At 39.2% G+C, this 16,759-nt stretch overlaps 1 protein-coding gene across 1 annotated transcript in view; it reads left to right on the forward strand.

The window, feature by feature from the left end:
* SPIRE1 (spire-type actin nucleation factor 1) overlaps nucleotides 1-16,759 on the forward strand; it is a 103,854-nt gene that overhangs the window by 72,321 nt on the left and 14,774 nt on the right. The window contains exons 6-9 of the mRNA XM_009889087.1: nucleotides 3,118-3,204; nucleotides 3,590-3,719; nucleotides 7,925-7,966; nucleotides 15,009-15,172. Of these exons, the coding sequence (XP_009887389.1) occupies nucleotides 3,118-3,204; nucleotides 3,590-3,719; nucleotides 7,925-7,966; nucleotides 15,009-15,172 (423 nt within the window). The remainder of the gene's footprint in view (nucleotides 1-3,117; nucleotides 3,205-3,589; nucleotides 3,720-7,924; nucleotides 7,967-15,008; nucleotides 15,173-16,759) is intronic.

Raw genomic sequence — 16,759 nt, forward strand, 5'->3', positions numbered from 1 at the left:
TCATGAGCTGTTCTGGAAGTGATGTAGCATGTCCCCTCTGTCAGTTTCAGTGTCCATGCAATGTCATTTTAAATGAAAATTTCCAGATCCTACAAAACAGTATCAGTTTCATGTTGCCTATTATTTAGAGATAGCACTCCCCTACTTAATGGTGTCACCTTTTATAGTGAGACAGATAAATGGCTGAGATAATTGAATGTCAGTGATAAGTGATGTATTTTTTGTGTAAGTGATTTGCAATGTACTCCTTGTTTGGGATTACCATTTTTAAAGCTCGGGCTTCGGCCAAAGGTTACTAAGTACCATTTGCAGTTATTTTTTTGCCTGCAAATCCATATTTATATATTCAAATGTGACGGTAGCTGGTTATGAGTGAGTAGGTGATTACATGATAATTTTTTGGTGCTTTAGCTGTTTAGATCTCTAAATCTCTGGTTGATTTTTATAATCATTGGTTATACTTTCTCCACACATGAAGACTTAGGGTAGTTTTTCACTGTTTTACAGTATTTATTTAAATACTAGTTTGCAAATGGGGCCAATCTGGTATGTGGGGGAAAAAAAAAATATTTGTTGGTTGGGTTTTTTTTCCCCTGCATGTATCGTGGCTGCATCTGTGCGATATATCTCTCATTTAGACGTTAATCAAGAGCCATGAATTTTAATTAATTAAAATTAGAAGATGCATGTGAAATTTCTCATTAGAGAGAGAGTTAGTTTGAGTAAAGAAATAGATCTGGTGTGGACAGAGAGGATAAAAGCTTCTCTTCTGTGTCTTTCCTGTCAGCATCTTTTTTGGGTGTGGAGTATGAGAAGGTGGGTTCTGCCACCAGCGTTCCTGCTCTTGGCTTGTTGTCTGCGAAACATCCACTTGTTTTGCCACCAGCTCCCCGTGTATCCTGTGGAACATCACTTAAGCAGATCTTATATTTCTCCTTTTCCAATCAAATGGGAATACCGATACTAATTATACCCTGGTGGCCTTAAGTCAGGGCGAAGAGTGCCCTGAGGTGAAAGGCTCAGAGCCATGTATTATTTATTTCCTATTGTCATGCAGAGGGTTGTTCCCCAAGGCTGGAATGGAGAATATCAGTTTACAAAATGGCTGTTCTGATGGTAATAACTCTCAACTTCAGCTATCAACTTTGACATCTGATGAACAGTAACTCAGGGAAGAGAGGCTTCTCATTTCATTAGCAATCCTGCAAAGCATGCTGGCCTCAAAAAGCTCCTCAGTCTTTAAACAGAAGAAATCAATCACACCACTTAAAATAATATTCTCCTCATCATTTGACATAAAATGTCAAATCACTGTTTAATATAAACCTTTTCAATTTTAATTTTTCTTCACTATTTTTAGGAAGACAATGCATGTTGCAGAGTTTAGCAGCTTGGTATTCTCTGCCAAGCTATATGAAATTCACTCTAAGGGGCTCAGTGGGGGAAGCAAACAAAATTTGGACTGTGTCTGCGGTAGATACTTCCGGAAAGAGTCCCTGGGAAAGCAATGAAATGTTCCCCAGGAGGGACTCTGCATCCGCTTCGTTATCAGGGAAGGGATGAATCTTCTCTGGGAGGCTGTCACTGTGCCTCAGCCTGGAAACAGGGCATGTCTGAGGTGAGCAGAGCTTATAGGGAAGCTGCATGGCATTACTGAAGTTCAATTAGGGATCATATTCAGGTAACCTTATGGGCATTTAAACCGATTTTTTTTGACTGCAGCATTCCTTCGGGTTAGCAAAAGTCCATGTGATGTGACAAACCAGAGCTGTGTCTTTACATATATTTTCTGGCTACAGAGCTTGTATTAATAGTTTCCCAAAGAAAAATGAGCCAACTGACCTTTAAAAAAAGAGTAAGAAAAAAGAAAAATTGAAATTTGGGACATTTGGTCTAAGAAATATAGTGTCATGGGGAATTTCTGTCAAATTGGAGAGCAGGGCTGATAGCCAGCTCCTGTCTAGTAATAGAAGGTGCCAGAAGGATATATAGCATAGGATGCTCTCTCATCCCTGACAGTATGCCTGGGCACTGTGCTGTACAAAGACTGAACCTGACAGGTGGATTTTTTTTTTAAGCAAATCCGTACACTTATTCCCGTCTTACAATTTACAAATTCTTCAGAGGATAGGAAAACTTCCATTGCCTTCTTTTATATCCTGTACGTATAGTCGACTGCTGACTCTTTCCTCTGATGTCTTGTATATGGTCTTATGTCTCAATGAGGTATCAGAGAAAGAAATGTCTGTCTCTCTGGAGAAAACCAACCAAGCAAGCAAACAACCCTCACCAAGCCCCTTTTCTACAGAAATATATGATTTACAGTGAGGAAATGCTCTTCCTTTAGTTCCAGTGGCATGCCACTGGCATTATAGTGATTTACTTTCTAGACATATTAACAAACTTGGTTTTACACTTGAGTAATCTTTAAAGTGCAGGTGAAGAGGTAGCTATGAAATCATGTTCAGGGCTTCCCTCTCCTTCCGCTGGGATTTACACACAAGGGCACCTCTTCATGGCCAGAGCAGCAGAGCCATGTGGTAAAGACAAAAATGAAGGGGGACGTATTTTTCATCCATTGCTCCAAGCAAATCGTTGGCGATTGTGCCGAATCTGGCTTTGCTCACACGCCAGTGCTTGGAGATCGTAAGGAGATCAAGAAAACTGAGGCCTTAAAGAGCATCCATGTTTTCTCAGAAGCTACCAACAGCATATTACAGACTGTGTAATGGTTGGCAGTGAGACATGGTTCAAATAGTTGTTCTTAAAAGTGGTGCTGGCACCTTTTCCTCCAAGCTTCATCTGCATTCTCCCATAGACATGATTGCAGCCTTGATGTGATTTCAAAATTTCAAAATCCTGAGTATTGCTGATTAAAGCCGCTGCAGTTGTGGTTATTCAGCAGCTATCTGCAAAGCTGAAAAGCTGTTATCTACATTTTTGCTTGCCTGTGCTCTACATATGGATTGCTCAGGACCGGTGGATTTTTACGTCTGTTGCAGATGTCAGAACACTGCAAGCTCTGTCAGGATGGTTGTGAGTTTTAAATTGATCTCATCATCTGCATGAATATGAATGCAAACCATGGAAGTATATATTTCATTTTCTCCTTTCCAGGTCAACGGTGACATTCCGCCTCGATTAAAAAAGAGTGCCCATGAAATAATCCTGGATTTCATCCGATCGCGACCTCCATTAAATCCTGTATGTAATCCAGTGGGCTTCATTCCTAACAAAAAATGTGGCTTTTTAAAGCATGTTGTGTCCAGGGAATATGTTAAATATTACGTTTTCTGACATGGGCTTTCAAAAATAGTCTTCTGTATATAGAACATGGTCTCTTAAAGAACAGTGTCGTAGTATCTTGCACCTACCAATTAATAGCTATTATTACCAGCAGCCTTTTATCTCTGGGAAAGCCTAATGAATTGGGGAAAAATACAATCATCTTTCCAGTTTATGTGAGTTTTACAACTGAGCGCATGTAAAATCATATCACAGCATTCCACATTTTTTTCCAAAAAAAGTGTGAAATCTGCTTTCAAGGAAGCACTGTTTTATGTAAATATGATTATCTTTATATCCCGAGGCCTCGGCACGAAAACTGAAACCAACCCCACCACGGCCACGCAGCCTTCATGAAAGGATACTGGAGGAAATCAAGGCAGAGAGGAAGTTACGTCCAGTCTCACCTGATGAGATAAGGCGTAGCAGGCTGGGTAAGCACATTGCTAGTTTTTACCTGCAGCATCCACAGAAAACTTCCCACATAAGATGCAGCAATATTTTTGATGTCTGTGCAGATGTCGCTGAAGGTAAAATTGTTCTTGTCCCTTCAGAAGAAGGAACCTACAGGCTTTGCTAGGGCTATGCAGTCTTTGTGCTAAGTTATTTTTAAAAATAAGATTCTTCAGCTTGATTCGCTTCATGTTTTTAATGTAAGTAGCAGATAAATTTAATGGCATTATATTGCTTGTTGCACATGACAGTTAATATTAGATTTGCGCAGAATGGAATGGATATTGCTTCTTACCAGTGCAATAGTCCTTACATATCTGCAAGGATTCTTTTATGTGTCTGTTTTTAATTAATTTTATTCTCTTTGTTTCCTGTTGTTAGCATTATCAATTTCCTTATTTTATTTTAAAATCTGCTTTTATTTTATTTGCTGAATCTGCTTCTATTTTGACTCTAAATATTTACTACATTTTTTTAAGTTATGGAACATGTGTTTGTATATATTTTCAGTGGGCAAATAATTCAGACTTGCACTGCAAAACATTTCATTTATCCAGTGTATATTCAACAACCCACTATGAAATTATACAAATACTATGCTTTCCAACAACCACCCATTTGCACGTGTTCAATGGTTCTGATGACAAAAGCAGGACAAATATAGTCTTACATTGTGACTTACATTTCTTCAAGAGCACGGTATTTATCTGTATCAGAAAAACTGAGCTAGCTGGATTTTTGAAGGGTAAATGTGGCATCTTATGGCTGAAAAGCATGAAATAATCCACATGTACTCACTCTTGGTGCTTTTTGCAAAATATTTGTGCTTGCCACCTGTGCTTAAAGGCACTGGTCCAGATTCAAGGGGATTGTGACAACCCATTGTCTGCAGAGAAAAACAATTTCATCACTCTTGCTTTGTTGCATTGTTTTTGAAGTGCTCTGTACAGTTTGGTGAATGCTTGGGTATATTTTTAAAAGCATGGTGTTTTGAATATTGTTTCTTTGGGCCTTCCAGTTTCTGGTTTGGATTTATGCTTGCTATATCAGATTATGTTTCTAATAGTCCTAGACATTTTTCCAGATGTAGGAAGCTTGTAAAAATGTGGAACAATTCCTTACTTTTCTTTCAGACATTCAGTTTCAGTATTTTAGATGTTCTCCATCTGGGAACTATCATGTCCTCTCAGGGGCAGGGCAGCAAATTTGATCTAATAGATCTTTACAGTTTCTAACTGATATGAATGACATCAAAGCCATTTAGTAAACAGTTTCTAAAAACAATGTTAAATTTTGGAGTATTGCTGTTTAGCACTTCCTGGGCTGATTTCAGGGCTTGGCTTCCAGTGAGGGATAGCTGTCTTCCACGAATTCTTCATTTTTTGTTAAAGAATTAAATTTTTGTGTTTTGGAACTGTGGTAATTCCATTTCAGTCCAGTGAATTGTTTGGAGTAAATGCCATATTACTGGATTTGTAAAAGGGGATGCACGCAAATTTTATTTCCCAAGTGTTTATTTGCTGCTGGCATGAAGAAGAAAAAAGAGCAGGGGCCTTGAAGATAATTTTTTCTTATGTTGAAATATGAGGTTTTGTTCTTTCTCACATTGAAATGATTGTTATGTCCAAAGCTCCTTTTAGACTAAAATGTGTTTGTGTAGAATTGGGAACGGAGGCATAGGATCATAGAGTAGTTTGGGTTGGAATGTATCTTTAAAGTTCAGCTAGTCCAACTTTCCCTGCAATGAGCAGGGACATCTTCAACCAGATCAGGTTGCTCAGAGCCACATCCAACCTGACCTTGAATGGTTCAAGGGATGGGGCATCTACCACCTCTCTGAGCAACCTGTGCCATTGTTTCACCACCCTCATTGTAAAAATTTCTTCCTTATATCCAGTCTAAATCTCACCTCTCGTAGTTTAAAGCCATTACCCCTTGTGCTATTGCAACAGGCAATGCTAAAAAGTTTGTCCTCATCTTTCCTGTAGGCCCCTTTAGGTACTGAAAGGCCGCTATAAGATCTCCTCAGAGCCTTATCTTCTCCAGGCTGAACAACCCCACCTCTCTCAGCCTGTACTCATAGGAGGGGGGCTCCAGCCCTCAGATCTTTGTGACCTTCCTCTGGACTTGCTCCAACAGGTCCATCTCTTTCCTGTGCTGGGGACTCCAGAGCTGGGTGCAGTACTCCAGGTGGGGTCTCACCAGAGTGGAGCAGAGGGGCAGAATCACCTCCCTTGATCTGCTGGCCGCGCTTCTTTTGAGTCATGCTACTGACATTCAGTATGGTACAAATAGATCTACCAATATAGTTTAGTTGGCCACTGCATGTAATTTAATGTAACAACATGTAAGGTAATGAGGTTTAAGGATTATAAATCTGAGTTGAAACACCATGTGGGACACTTGCACCATCTGGACAGAAGTATTTGTTGCTATTAAAAAGAAAAAAAAAAAAAAGCATTAGCATGAAATATTTAGGAGTATAAGGTACGTTGTGCATGCCCCGGAGTTATTGCTTGTTGCTGAGTATATAGCAGTCAAACACACAACTACACTTGACTATTGGGGTAAGGGGGGCTGTACTCTTGCAGTTCCTCCTCTGCGATATGGGTGGACCTGTGGGGTGTGTTTCCCAGCAGCCACAGGCTGTGCCCCTCTGCTCTGCAAGACATGTGTGTACGGGTAACATCTTCTCTACCCTGAGCTGCCACTGAGAAAAGCCAGCCTGTAGCTGGCCACTCTCAATCAAAAACTTCTTTGGAAATACTCATTTAATCTTGGTGGCTGTTCTCACAAAGGGAGAGGTTTGAGTAGAGGAATTGGAGTGAGCTTTCAATTCACCTCATAAAATCATCAGAATAAGGTATCAAGACGAACACAGCCTTGAGATACATGTCCTTTTACTTAAAAGCATGGATTTGTGACTCAAGCAAGTTAAGCTAATGGAGCTTGGAGAAAACTTTGTTTCATGTACATGTTTTATCAACCTTCAGTTTGGACTCAGCATTAGGTGGTAAACACGCTTATGCTTTAAAATGTGTTTGCCTTTATGCTAAGTTTGGACAGGGATTTAGATACTGTTTCTGTAGCTGTTATCTGTGCCTGATGTTGTCTAGTTAATGAACTACAGGAAAAATAGCCTGACTCCCAAATTTGGCTCTGAGTCAGCCACCTACTGCATTCACTACATAGATTTATTCTCGTGAGTAAAACTTGTCCCAGCGCAATCTTTTTTAAAACATCTTTTAATGCAGTGGTATGTGTGGCTGACAGGCCCTTTCATACCAACTTGCATGTTTATCGCCTGTCAAGACAGACAGAGAAGCTGATGCCAGTTTTGATGTGTTCTTGTACATTCTTGTTGCTGGGCTTGGCCTGCTTATTTGGATCAGTGCATTGAAATTTTGTTTTCAGTTGAGAAATATTTTGAGTGTCTACTCCCTGAATTACACTGTTTAATTGGAAATGTAGATAGGGCTTTCTAGAAATAAAAAACATCTGACTGTTTTCTTATCCAGGAATAAAATGGTTAGAGGCCCAGAAAGAGGAGGATAATATTATGGATACATTTTAAAGGCTAAGTCCACCTAAGGTTTTTCAAAAGAACAAGAATCAGCACAAATCACACTCTGTTTGGCCTTTTTTTTTTCCATCCTGTTCAAGGAAACTACTGCTCAAGCTTAGCTTGAGTGTCTCTCTTTATTAGTTTAATTATAATCATTGGAGATTATGCTTAAAAAAAATAGAAATATCTTTATTTCAGGTCACTGAAACTTGTGTGAAATGTGACTTTGTACTTTCAATTTTTTTTCAGCTCTTTCTCTTTCTTTCTCTCTTCTCTCTTTCCTTTCTCTCTCCCCTTTCTTTCTTTCATTTTAATTGAAAATATTCCATTTTAAGATACTTGCCTTTTGTTTTGATATTTGATTTATTCAATTCAAAAAATCTCATTCTACAACTATAAAAATATATTTATAATTGCTCTGTTTGCAAGTCCCATTTATGCTACTGTAGTTTTCAGACTTTGAGCTTTACTACAGTAAAGCAGTGGTATGTCTGACACATTTTGGATTTAGGCAATAGAATCCAAAATGTCTCAAGTGGATTTAATCTTTTCGTTTCATTACCTCTGCTTTTCTAATAGCTGAATTGTTTTCTTTTTGTTGTTTTTGTTTCTTTTTTACAGCAATGCGGCCACTTAGCATGTCTTACAGTTTTGACTTGTCAGGTAAAAGGTGCAACAACACCTGACGTGGTTATTGTGCTTATTGTGAAATTTGTTCCATCTGTTTGTTGAACTCCCATTTAAGAAAGAAACTTGAAGGGATTCTTCCAAGATATGGTCAGTGAAAATAAAAATGAAGATAAATTACTTATTAATACTTACATTTCCCTTGCCACAAAAGAATGCCTAGGTACAGGAAACAACTGTTTTTCACCTGAACTGGAGTGCTTGAATTCTGTTTAAATAAATAACCAAAATAAGGTGGCCCAGAGCTATTCCAAACTCTAAAAAGGATTGCAGAATACAGTGTCACCTTCAAGTCTGATTTACTTATTTATTAACCTCACCCTTGTATCTTTACGCTCACTTTTTGACTAGACCATCTTTTGCAGTACTTGATTTCTCATGAGGATACAAAAACTAGTTTTGAACTCATCTACCTTTCTCGATTTAATGAAATACACCTTTGAATACTAATCTGGAAAGGAACTGTCAATTCTGCTGAGTGTCTTTACTATAAATGCTTTGTGAATTGTGTACTCAAAAGACATTAACTCAAAAGAAGCTAAACCTTCCTTCTTTACTGGTTAGCAAAATAAGTTGCTAAGATTTGCTGGTGATAGCTGATACAGAGGATTCGACAGCTGATCCTTCATCAGCCATCTAATATAAAATTTAAAGGTTCCTCCTGGTGGGCCGTTAGTTAGGACGTGCATTAACTGTATGAACATGTTCTACTTCAGAGACAGCAACATCAGCCAGAGTTTGTGCCTACTAGCCAGAAAATAAATTCATTCTTCCCTCATCCTTTCCTGGATGCTCAGGCCCAAAGATTACATCACTGAGGCTGGAAATATTCTATGTTAGCCTCAAAGGTTTGTCTGCTGAGGAGAGCTCTTGTGCTGGCTCTTACCTAATTTCCCCATGGTGACTCCTGAGAAAAACAGTCTCCAAATAAATCCACACTCTCATTTTGTGAAGAAGCAACAGCAGCTGTAACCTCCCCCCTTCTTCCAGTTGCACGTAGGAACACCTCATCTGGGACTTTTGCAGAGTTTTCTTCCTCTGTTTCTCCATGCACCCTTTTAACCTCATGTGGTTATTTTCCCCAGAGGAAGGCATAATCTGACTGAAATGCTAGTGTATTGTGAACTAGAAGGACCATATAGAAGTTTTTTTGATTACCATAATATAAAAAATACAATAGTTTTGTAATACGGGAGTGAAGTTCCCAAGTGACCTTTCTGTGACTGTGGCTTCACGTTCTGGCTGAGTCAAGCGAACAACTTGCCGCTGTCAGGAGGCGAGGAGCGGCTCTTTCTGCTCCCTCTCCTCCCCAGGCTCCCCTCTAAGTGTGTGATTTCCCCCTCCTCCTCTGTGCCAGTCCTGCTCATTTGTTCACGAGATGACCTGGTTAAACTCATGTAACCCAGGAACAAATACTCCTATATTTTTAGCAGGTTGATTTTCTGCTCTTCTGGTGATTTAAACCTGCTTATTATCTGATCAGATGATCAGAGAGCTGGCTGAGGGCAGACGATGAGCCTGGGTGGATGGGAGGAAGGAACAGGCTCTGCCTGTCAGAGGCGGTGGCAAGCTGTTAATCCACCTCAAGCCCTTTTGTGAAACCTTACACTCATGGCATATTGTACAGCTACGACGGCTCTCTGGTGGGATTCAAATTATATATGTACTTGGTATCATGTTTTACTCCACTGAAAGCTGAAGGGTCCTCACGGGGTCAGATAATAGCATTAACAGGCAAACTTCAGTTTTCAAAAAGTATTGCTGCTTTCAGATATGCCGAAAGTTCCTTCAGTTTTAAGACTACTGCTGAATGTGCCAGTGACCAACAAAAGGGAAATGCTCAGATCTGTCCTTCTACATGTGTCTGTTTGCTTCTTCTTTTGCCTTTTATTTCTAAGAATCCTGAGACATCCTCATTTGTTTAAATCCAAACAGTACTTTTGTAAAAGCTCCTTTCATAATGCATTAATTCATTACCATAATGTTTTTATTTTAAAGAATTAGCTCCATAGCAATTTATACTGTTCTTGGATTTACTCTTTTTGACTGACCATCGAAGAACTCTTCCTGTTTTCTTTATCCATTTTCCAAATGTGATTGTTCCTGTTTTTTCAAGTCATGTGGTTCTCAGCAAGTAGTATCTTATGGCGTGACTGAGTGATCTGATAAATTGTCTTTACAAGTAAATTCAGGATGATTAAAACGTTCCAGTTAGGTAGATGTGAGACACCAAATGAGGAGTACAAATGAATTAGATGGGTTGGGATGTCAATAGGAAGCAGATAAGCGGTAGTTTTGAATGTTGTTGCTTTGTGTGCTTTTACTTTTTTCATTATTTTTGAGGCAGGGAAGCTATACTGTGCTTTCGTTCTGTGATCACTGTTTCCACATACTTTTTCACTGCGAAATTTCATTGCTCTCTGCTTGATGGAATTGCTGTAATGAAAAAACACAAACCAGCTGAAAACCAGAAGTGTTTCCTACCAAGTGCTAAAGGACAGGTGCAGGCTTTTATTATGTGTGCTGTCTACAACTGGGATGATACAGATAAATTCTGGGAAGACTTTAGCTGGCACCGAGCCGGTGTAGTTGGTATGTCACTCTGCCCGGCTCCGCACATCTGCCTGCTGTTGTCATCCTGAAGAGGAGAGGAGAGGCGTATGGGAACTCCTTTTACACTGCTATTTCCTACTGGTAGAATAGAAGGAGGAAGCGGTAGCCACCTGTAATGAGAGTAATCTGAGAGGTACTTGGATATCAACTAGGGACCAGGGCAGTCATTGTGTGCTGCTTCTAATAGAAAAAATATCTTACAAGCAGGTTCACTTCTATGCACGGCATTGAAAGTCGTTCCCACTCTTAACGCTCAAGTTCTGACCTCAAGGCTACATGTGCCTGGCTGCTTTGAAGCTGTTACTTCAGAAGCAGCTTGTACATTTTGGTGGCGGGGCAGCGCAGGGAGAGAAGAAAAAGGAAACTGAAACATTTAAACCCAAGCTTCACGGGGGTTATTCCTGTTGTTCCCAACCCTGTGAGGTGATGTGTATCATTGTTGGCTTTATATGATCTGTGTCTCAGACCAGTGTCAGGAAGGAACTCCACCAGGTCCCGGTAATCTCTTAATTTAGATAACACAATAATAAATGTGATGCAAACACCAGCAAAAGACCGGCAGTTTGATATAGTGATTTATAAGGTCTCAGGTTCGACTTCAGCATCTAAGTCCATTGAAAGGAACAGCACATCTCTGTTAGCATTATTCATTATATAATCTTTCCCAGTATATGATCAGCATCATATAGCTACATTAATTCTGCAAATCCATTTTAGCCTTCTTTTAAACTCAGTGTAAAATTGACAAGGTTGAGAAGTACATTTGCTGTATAGAACAAAATTCAGGCTTCTGTTGTCATTATTTGCCAAGGAGAGCTGGTTAGGAGGCAGACAGCATATGGTTACATGACTGCTGTGGTTTGCATGTAATCTGTGGTCTGCTTAATTCCTTGTTTCGTAAGAGACGTAATCTTACATGTAAATAAAGGTGCATTTCATATTATCTTAGGGTGGGTTTTTTTTTTTTTTTTGTCTTCCCCTTCTTAAGGCTGGTCAGGGAAGGCCAACACAAAGATCAAGTAATCAAATCAAGACCTTCTCTTCTTTCATTTGCCTGTTGTAATGATAGCTTAGAAGAAACTCAAAAGAAACCAAACATATTCATCCAATTTGCAGATAGCGTTCATTGTACTTGCTGCCTGAAAACGCAGAGAAATGACACGCTCCCAGTGTATCTGACTCTCTAATAAAATCTTAACCCCAGGGTGTTACTCACACAAGCCTTTTTTTTAACATAATTTGAATCCTCTCCAAAACGTTTAGATGTTCTATGAAACTGGAGATTGTGAAACTACTAATAAAATTTAAAAAAAATAAATTTAGGTATTTGTTTCAAAGAATTGTCCATTAATTTCCTCTGTCATATTCATTTTTATAAGCATTAGTCTAATGGTTGCTCCTGACTTGTTTATCCTGATTAATTTTATCTTGTTTATGATGATGTACGATTATTTGCCACATGGTAATGTTTCTGTTGCCTGAGTACATCACTAAAATAGCTTAAAGTAATCATTTTTTGGTCTGTAGCTGCTAACAAATCCTGGTTTTAATTTTGGAACAAGTTATTTTTGCTGCAATCTCTTAGCTGAAACTGTAAAATTTCATGATCCCTTCCTTAAATTATGATAATCCTTTTATTCATGTATATCCAGTACTGTAAGTGCAGGAATCATAAACTGAACTTGAGCACTGTTGTCAAAGCAGATTTTATAAATAGGATGGTTTTCTAATTTTACTGCTGTAAAATTTGTTGGTTTATTGTTGTTTTATTCTTTAGTGCTTGCAAGCTGTAAAAAACACTCCGTTTTTTTTCTTTAAAGGAAAGAATAACATGATAAATGACATTTTCTGCTGAAGAGCTCTTCAAAACAAATACTATGAATTGTATTCTCAATTCACCTAAAGCTTCTCTGGTATTTCAAGAAGATTTTATAAATTATATGTTTCTGAACAACTCATACATTTGTGAGCTTAAATAACACCTGTTTTACGCTTTGTAGATAGTGATTGGCTACATAAATTATCTCCAAAATGGATCAGAAATTTCCCTTTCTGGGGCCTAAAGAAATGGCATCTAAATTCTTAGAAAACAAACCAAAACAAACCCCCAAAACAACAAACAAAAAACCCCAAACAAAACAGAAAATAACAGAAAACTGGATATCCACTTCATCACCTCTTGTAGTATTAGGGGATGTCTGGTGGATATTCCCTCCTCTTTCCTTTCCCCAGAGCTATCGTATGTTTTATTTTTTGGAAAGAGGGCCATTCTGTTGGTCTTCCCATCATTTTTATTCTTGTGCATCCAACAATACTCACAGGCCATTCTTCAGCCTCCCTGAAGAGGCAGAGGAGTCACCACCCAGGAAGGTTTTGAGAAGAGAGACACCACCTTTGGCTGTTGTGGTGTTGGTGCCAGGGGTGCTTCATTGGACAGTCTGTTCAGGAACCACCCTGTGCAATCAAAAGACAAATCAAAGGTTTTTCTCTTTCGGGAAACCCTGAGCTGCTTCCATCAACTGCATGCCAGCTAATTATGAGGTCTCAAGTGATATTGGCAGCAGGGAGGTGAGGCAGTTCAGTTTTTATTTTCCTGCTGTCTCTTTCTGGGGTTGTGTTGAGCGGCTGGTAGAGCAGGAATGCATTTGATGTGGAGGACGCCCATGCTGTACTCTCAGAAATCTAGGAGGAAAAAAACCATGACCTATAAGCCATAGTGCTTGTCAGGACACCCATTAGCAAAGCCTTTGAAGATAGGAACTAAGGGTTAGAGAGTCTAAGTCTTTGATTGCAACTCTTTGTAGGGAGGACCTGAAGGCAGTAATAACACTGGAGTACACAGATTCATAGGCTTGGAATGTCACCATGCCTTTAATAGTCCAAATAATTGCCTTTTCTTGTACTCCCAGTTGAAGGTATGATTTACAGGGGAACTATAATACATCCCCTGTCCTTTCCAGCTCAGTTTCTAGCATTTAACAATAACCTAATTAATTCTTTAAAATGTATATTGATTTAACTTATTCATCTTCTTATTCCTTTTTATTAGCTACTCTGGTGAGAATGTTGTAAAATAGACCTACTACTGCAACTGAAGCTTTGTCTAGACTGTGTATTGTTAACGTACCTAGTGCAAGAACGGCCTTTATCAATGCAAATTGTGTTGTAGCAGCAGTGACCGTGTCTGTTTATACCAGGGCAACTATGTAAGAAACTCCAAATGATGTGTGAGTACTTACATTGCTGGCACTGGGATATCTGGGTGATATCATTTGTCATAGTCCTCCTGGTAACCTAAGGTACGAGTCATTTGACCTTCTGTGCCTCTTTTCACCGTGTATAGAAATGGGAATAATAACTCATCATTACCCTAGCCTTAAAATACCTGGAGGTACTTTGTTATTACAAGACTGGGGAAGGAGTCCTATAATTACACGGGTAGAAAAACACATTTGTAGAAAGACCAGATGCTTAGGCATACATGCAAATGAGAGATTAAAAGGTTCTCTTCCTTCTCCCTCCAACATAATTTTCTCCAGAGTGGAATACTGCACTTTGTACTTTTACAGGGATAAAACTGATTTATCAGACCAAACTCTAAGCTCTCCTAAAATATCAAAGCCTAGGTCATTATCTTAATGTCTAAGCTAAGCTAGGCTAAGCACAGCAGGCCCAATGCTTACGTTATCCAAGATGCATCTTCATTGCATGCTGGCAGAAATCCCGAGTAATTTATTCAGTGGAGTTACATCCTTGTAAAACTCACGTAGATGAAAATAGAGCTGGAGCCTCGTGTTTCTGCAGTTAGTTAGAAGATTTGACATCAGAGACATATTTTTAATACAAATGACCATGCAAACCTAAGAATTGTGCATATTTTGGATGAATGCTAGTCATTTAGCTCATTTTCATTCCTTTTCTGGATACTGCAGAATAAAGTGTAATTCTATCCTCACAGGGAAAATTAGGTTTACTTCATGCTAAACCTTCTAATTTGTGTGGCGTTGTCTTCAGATTCACTGGAAACCCACCTGTCCAGATACAGTTGTGCATTCTTCTGATACTTGTTATATAGTTAATTATAGACGATAAGTTGAAGGGAGAATATTTTTGGGTTTAACAGAGGATTACATTTTTTTTAAGTTGATTGGTATTAGCCTGAGGTTGGTTTTTAGTGTTGTGCACCGCAGCTTTTTCCACTGCTTTCATTCTTTCATACTGCTTCTGTACCACAAGCCATTGCCTGTAGTTCCCTGAGCAGTGTATTCCTAAAGTAAATAATTGCACACATCTAACTATCGCAATTTTTTTTTTTTCCTTTTGTGTGTATTGCCTTGACAGTAAGATTTGAGAAGGCAAAATAAAAATCCGGTCCAAACACCAATTGTTCTGTTTCTTTTGCCAGATGTTTCTACGCCAGAGGCTGGAAGAAAATTATTGGATGCCTCTGTAGTGAACGGTGGCCTGGCACCACAAGGAAAGCAGAATGGGGCCACGCAAGTGACAGTACAACGCAAGAGACTCCTTAAGGCTCCCACATTGGCTGAACTTGACAGCTCAGATTCAGAGGTAAAAAATCAGGACACAACTTGCTTCTTGGTTTGTCAGAATTGAGTCTTATTCCTTAATTTGCTGATTTGATCAGATGAGAAGTGACTTTGCAGATTATAATCTGAATTTTCCATGACTGCTTTGTCAGCCCAGAGAACTTAAAAAAACGTTAGATCACACCTCAAAAATGAGAATATTCTTTAAAAATCTTAAATGCTAATTTTGGCCTAAACCCAGTATTTACTTATTTTTCTAAATGCCCAGTATCTGTCCAGAGTGTATATGTAGCAATTACGCTTTTGAGACTGCAAGGCAAATGTGTTGCACCCTTCTGGCACCTGTGCAGGAGCAATCACTAAAGGCCGCAGATGTGAGGCCAGCCTCACCGTACCAGCTGTTAAATAAAGAGCATCAGCTGTGCCAGAGCTGATGTTGCAGTTGGATGCAAATGTCAGTACGTTAGTTTGCTATATAGGCTTGGGAAGTAACACCCAACCAATGTTTCACAGATAGGGACAAGTAAATACCACTCAGGTGGAGAAACAACTCTGAATCCATCCTCTCTCACATGGAGAGTTAAAGATTTGAAAAAGCGTAAAAAGGAGAAAATCTTAAAAAAGCGCTCTAGTTTTAAAGCTGCATGTATGATCCTCAAGAAGTACCAACATTACATCCTCAAGAATGAGCTTTGTCTTCTGCACCAGTAGAATTATTAATTGAGTTTGGACCTTTCTGAAAGTTAAGCTGTCTGGAAAGCACATGCAGGCAGGGTTTATTCACAAAGGCTAATTTTAGCCTGGGGAAGGCAGTCTTCGCTGACTCTCTCTCTAGTAAATGGGGAAGGAGGGGTTTCCTGACAGGGCGCTCACAAAGGCGTCTAAGCTGAAAGATAGGAGGCTGGGGAGAAATATATGTGGGGAGAAATTTATCTCTTTGCCCACTTTCTTGATCTGTGAAAGGTTGGCCCTCTTTGTATTAGGGGTTATCCTATGGGTGGCTTGTGTGGGTGCATAATTTGGTGTGTCTATTCTGAAAGCAGAAGAGATTTGCATTCTGAAATCTCTCAGCAGTCTTTAAAATTACAATGGAGGCTATATGAGGTTTTGTTAATATGAATGAAGCTGGGCAGGATGCAGGAATATTAAGACCTGTCAACGAGAGTTAGATCTTGAACTTACAGCTTCCCGGCTTGTAGCTAATGCAGCGTGGTATTTCACACAGAAAAATGAGCAAAAGTCAGTAAAAGAAAATTCTGTAAAGGGAAATGTGAAGTGATTCTTGTAAAAGAGAGAAATAAGATGTCTGACTGTGACTATTGATTAGGGAATACTGTGTGGACAAGCAAAGTCATATAGAACAAGCTCTGGAACATACAGCAAAAGATAAATTGAAAATAAATCAACAACACTGAGCTGTCACAGAGAACAGATGCTGTACTGATTTGAGTCAACAGAAGTAGCTGGTGAAGCAATTAAGATGCTCAGCAGAATACTGGTTGGGGCTGAGGAACAGTGATGAAGTAGTATAAATAAACAAACTGAAGGGAGTTTGAGTTTTCTGAGCTGAAGAGGGGGGTTGGACATAGAACATTTGAAGAAAGTGAAG

Source organism: Charadrius vociferus, unplaced genomic scaffold (assembly GCF_000708025.1).
Source record: "Charadrius vociferus isolate BGI_N301 unplaced genomic scaffold, ASM70802v2 scaffold65, whole genome shotgun sequence".
Taxonomy (NCBI): Eukaryota; Metazoa; Chordata; class Aves; order Charadriiformes; family Charadriidae; genus Charadrius; species Charadrius vociferus.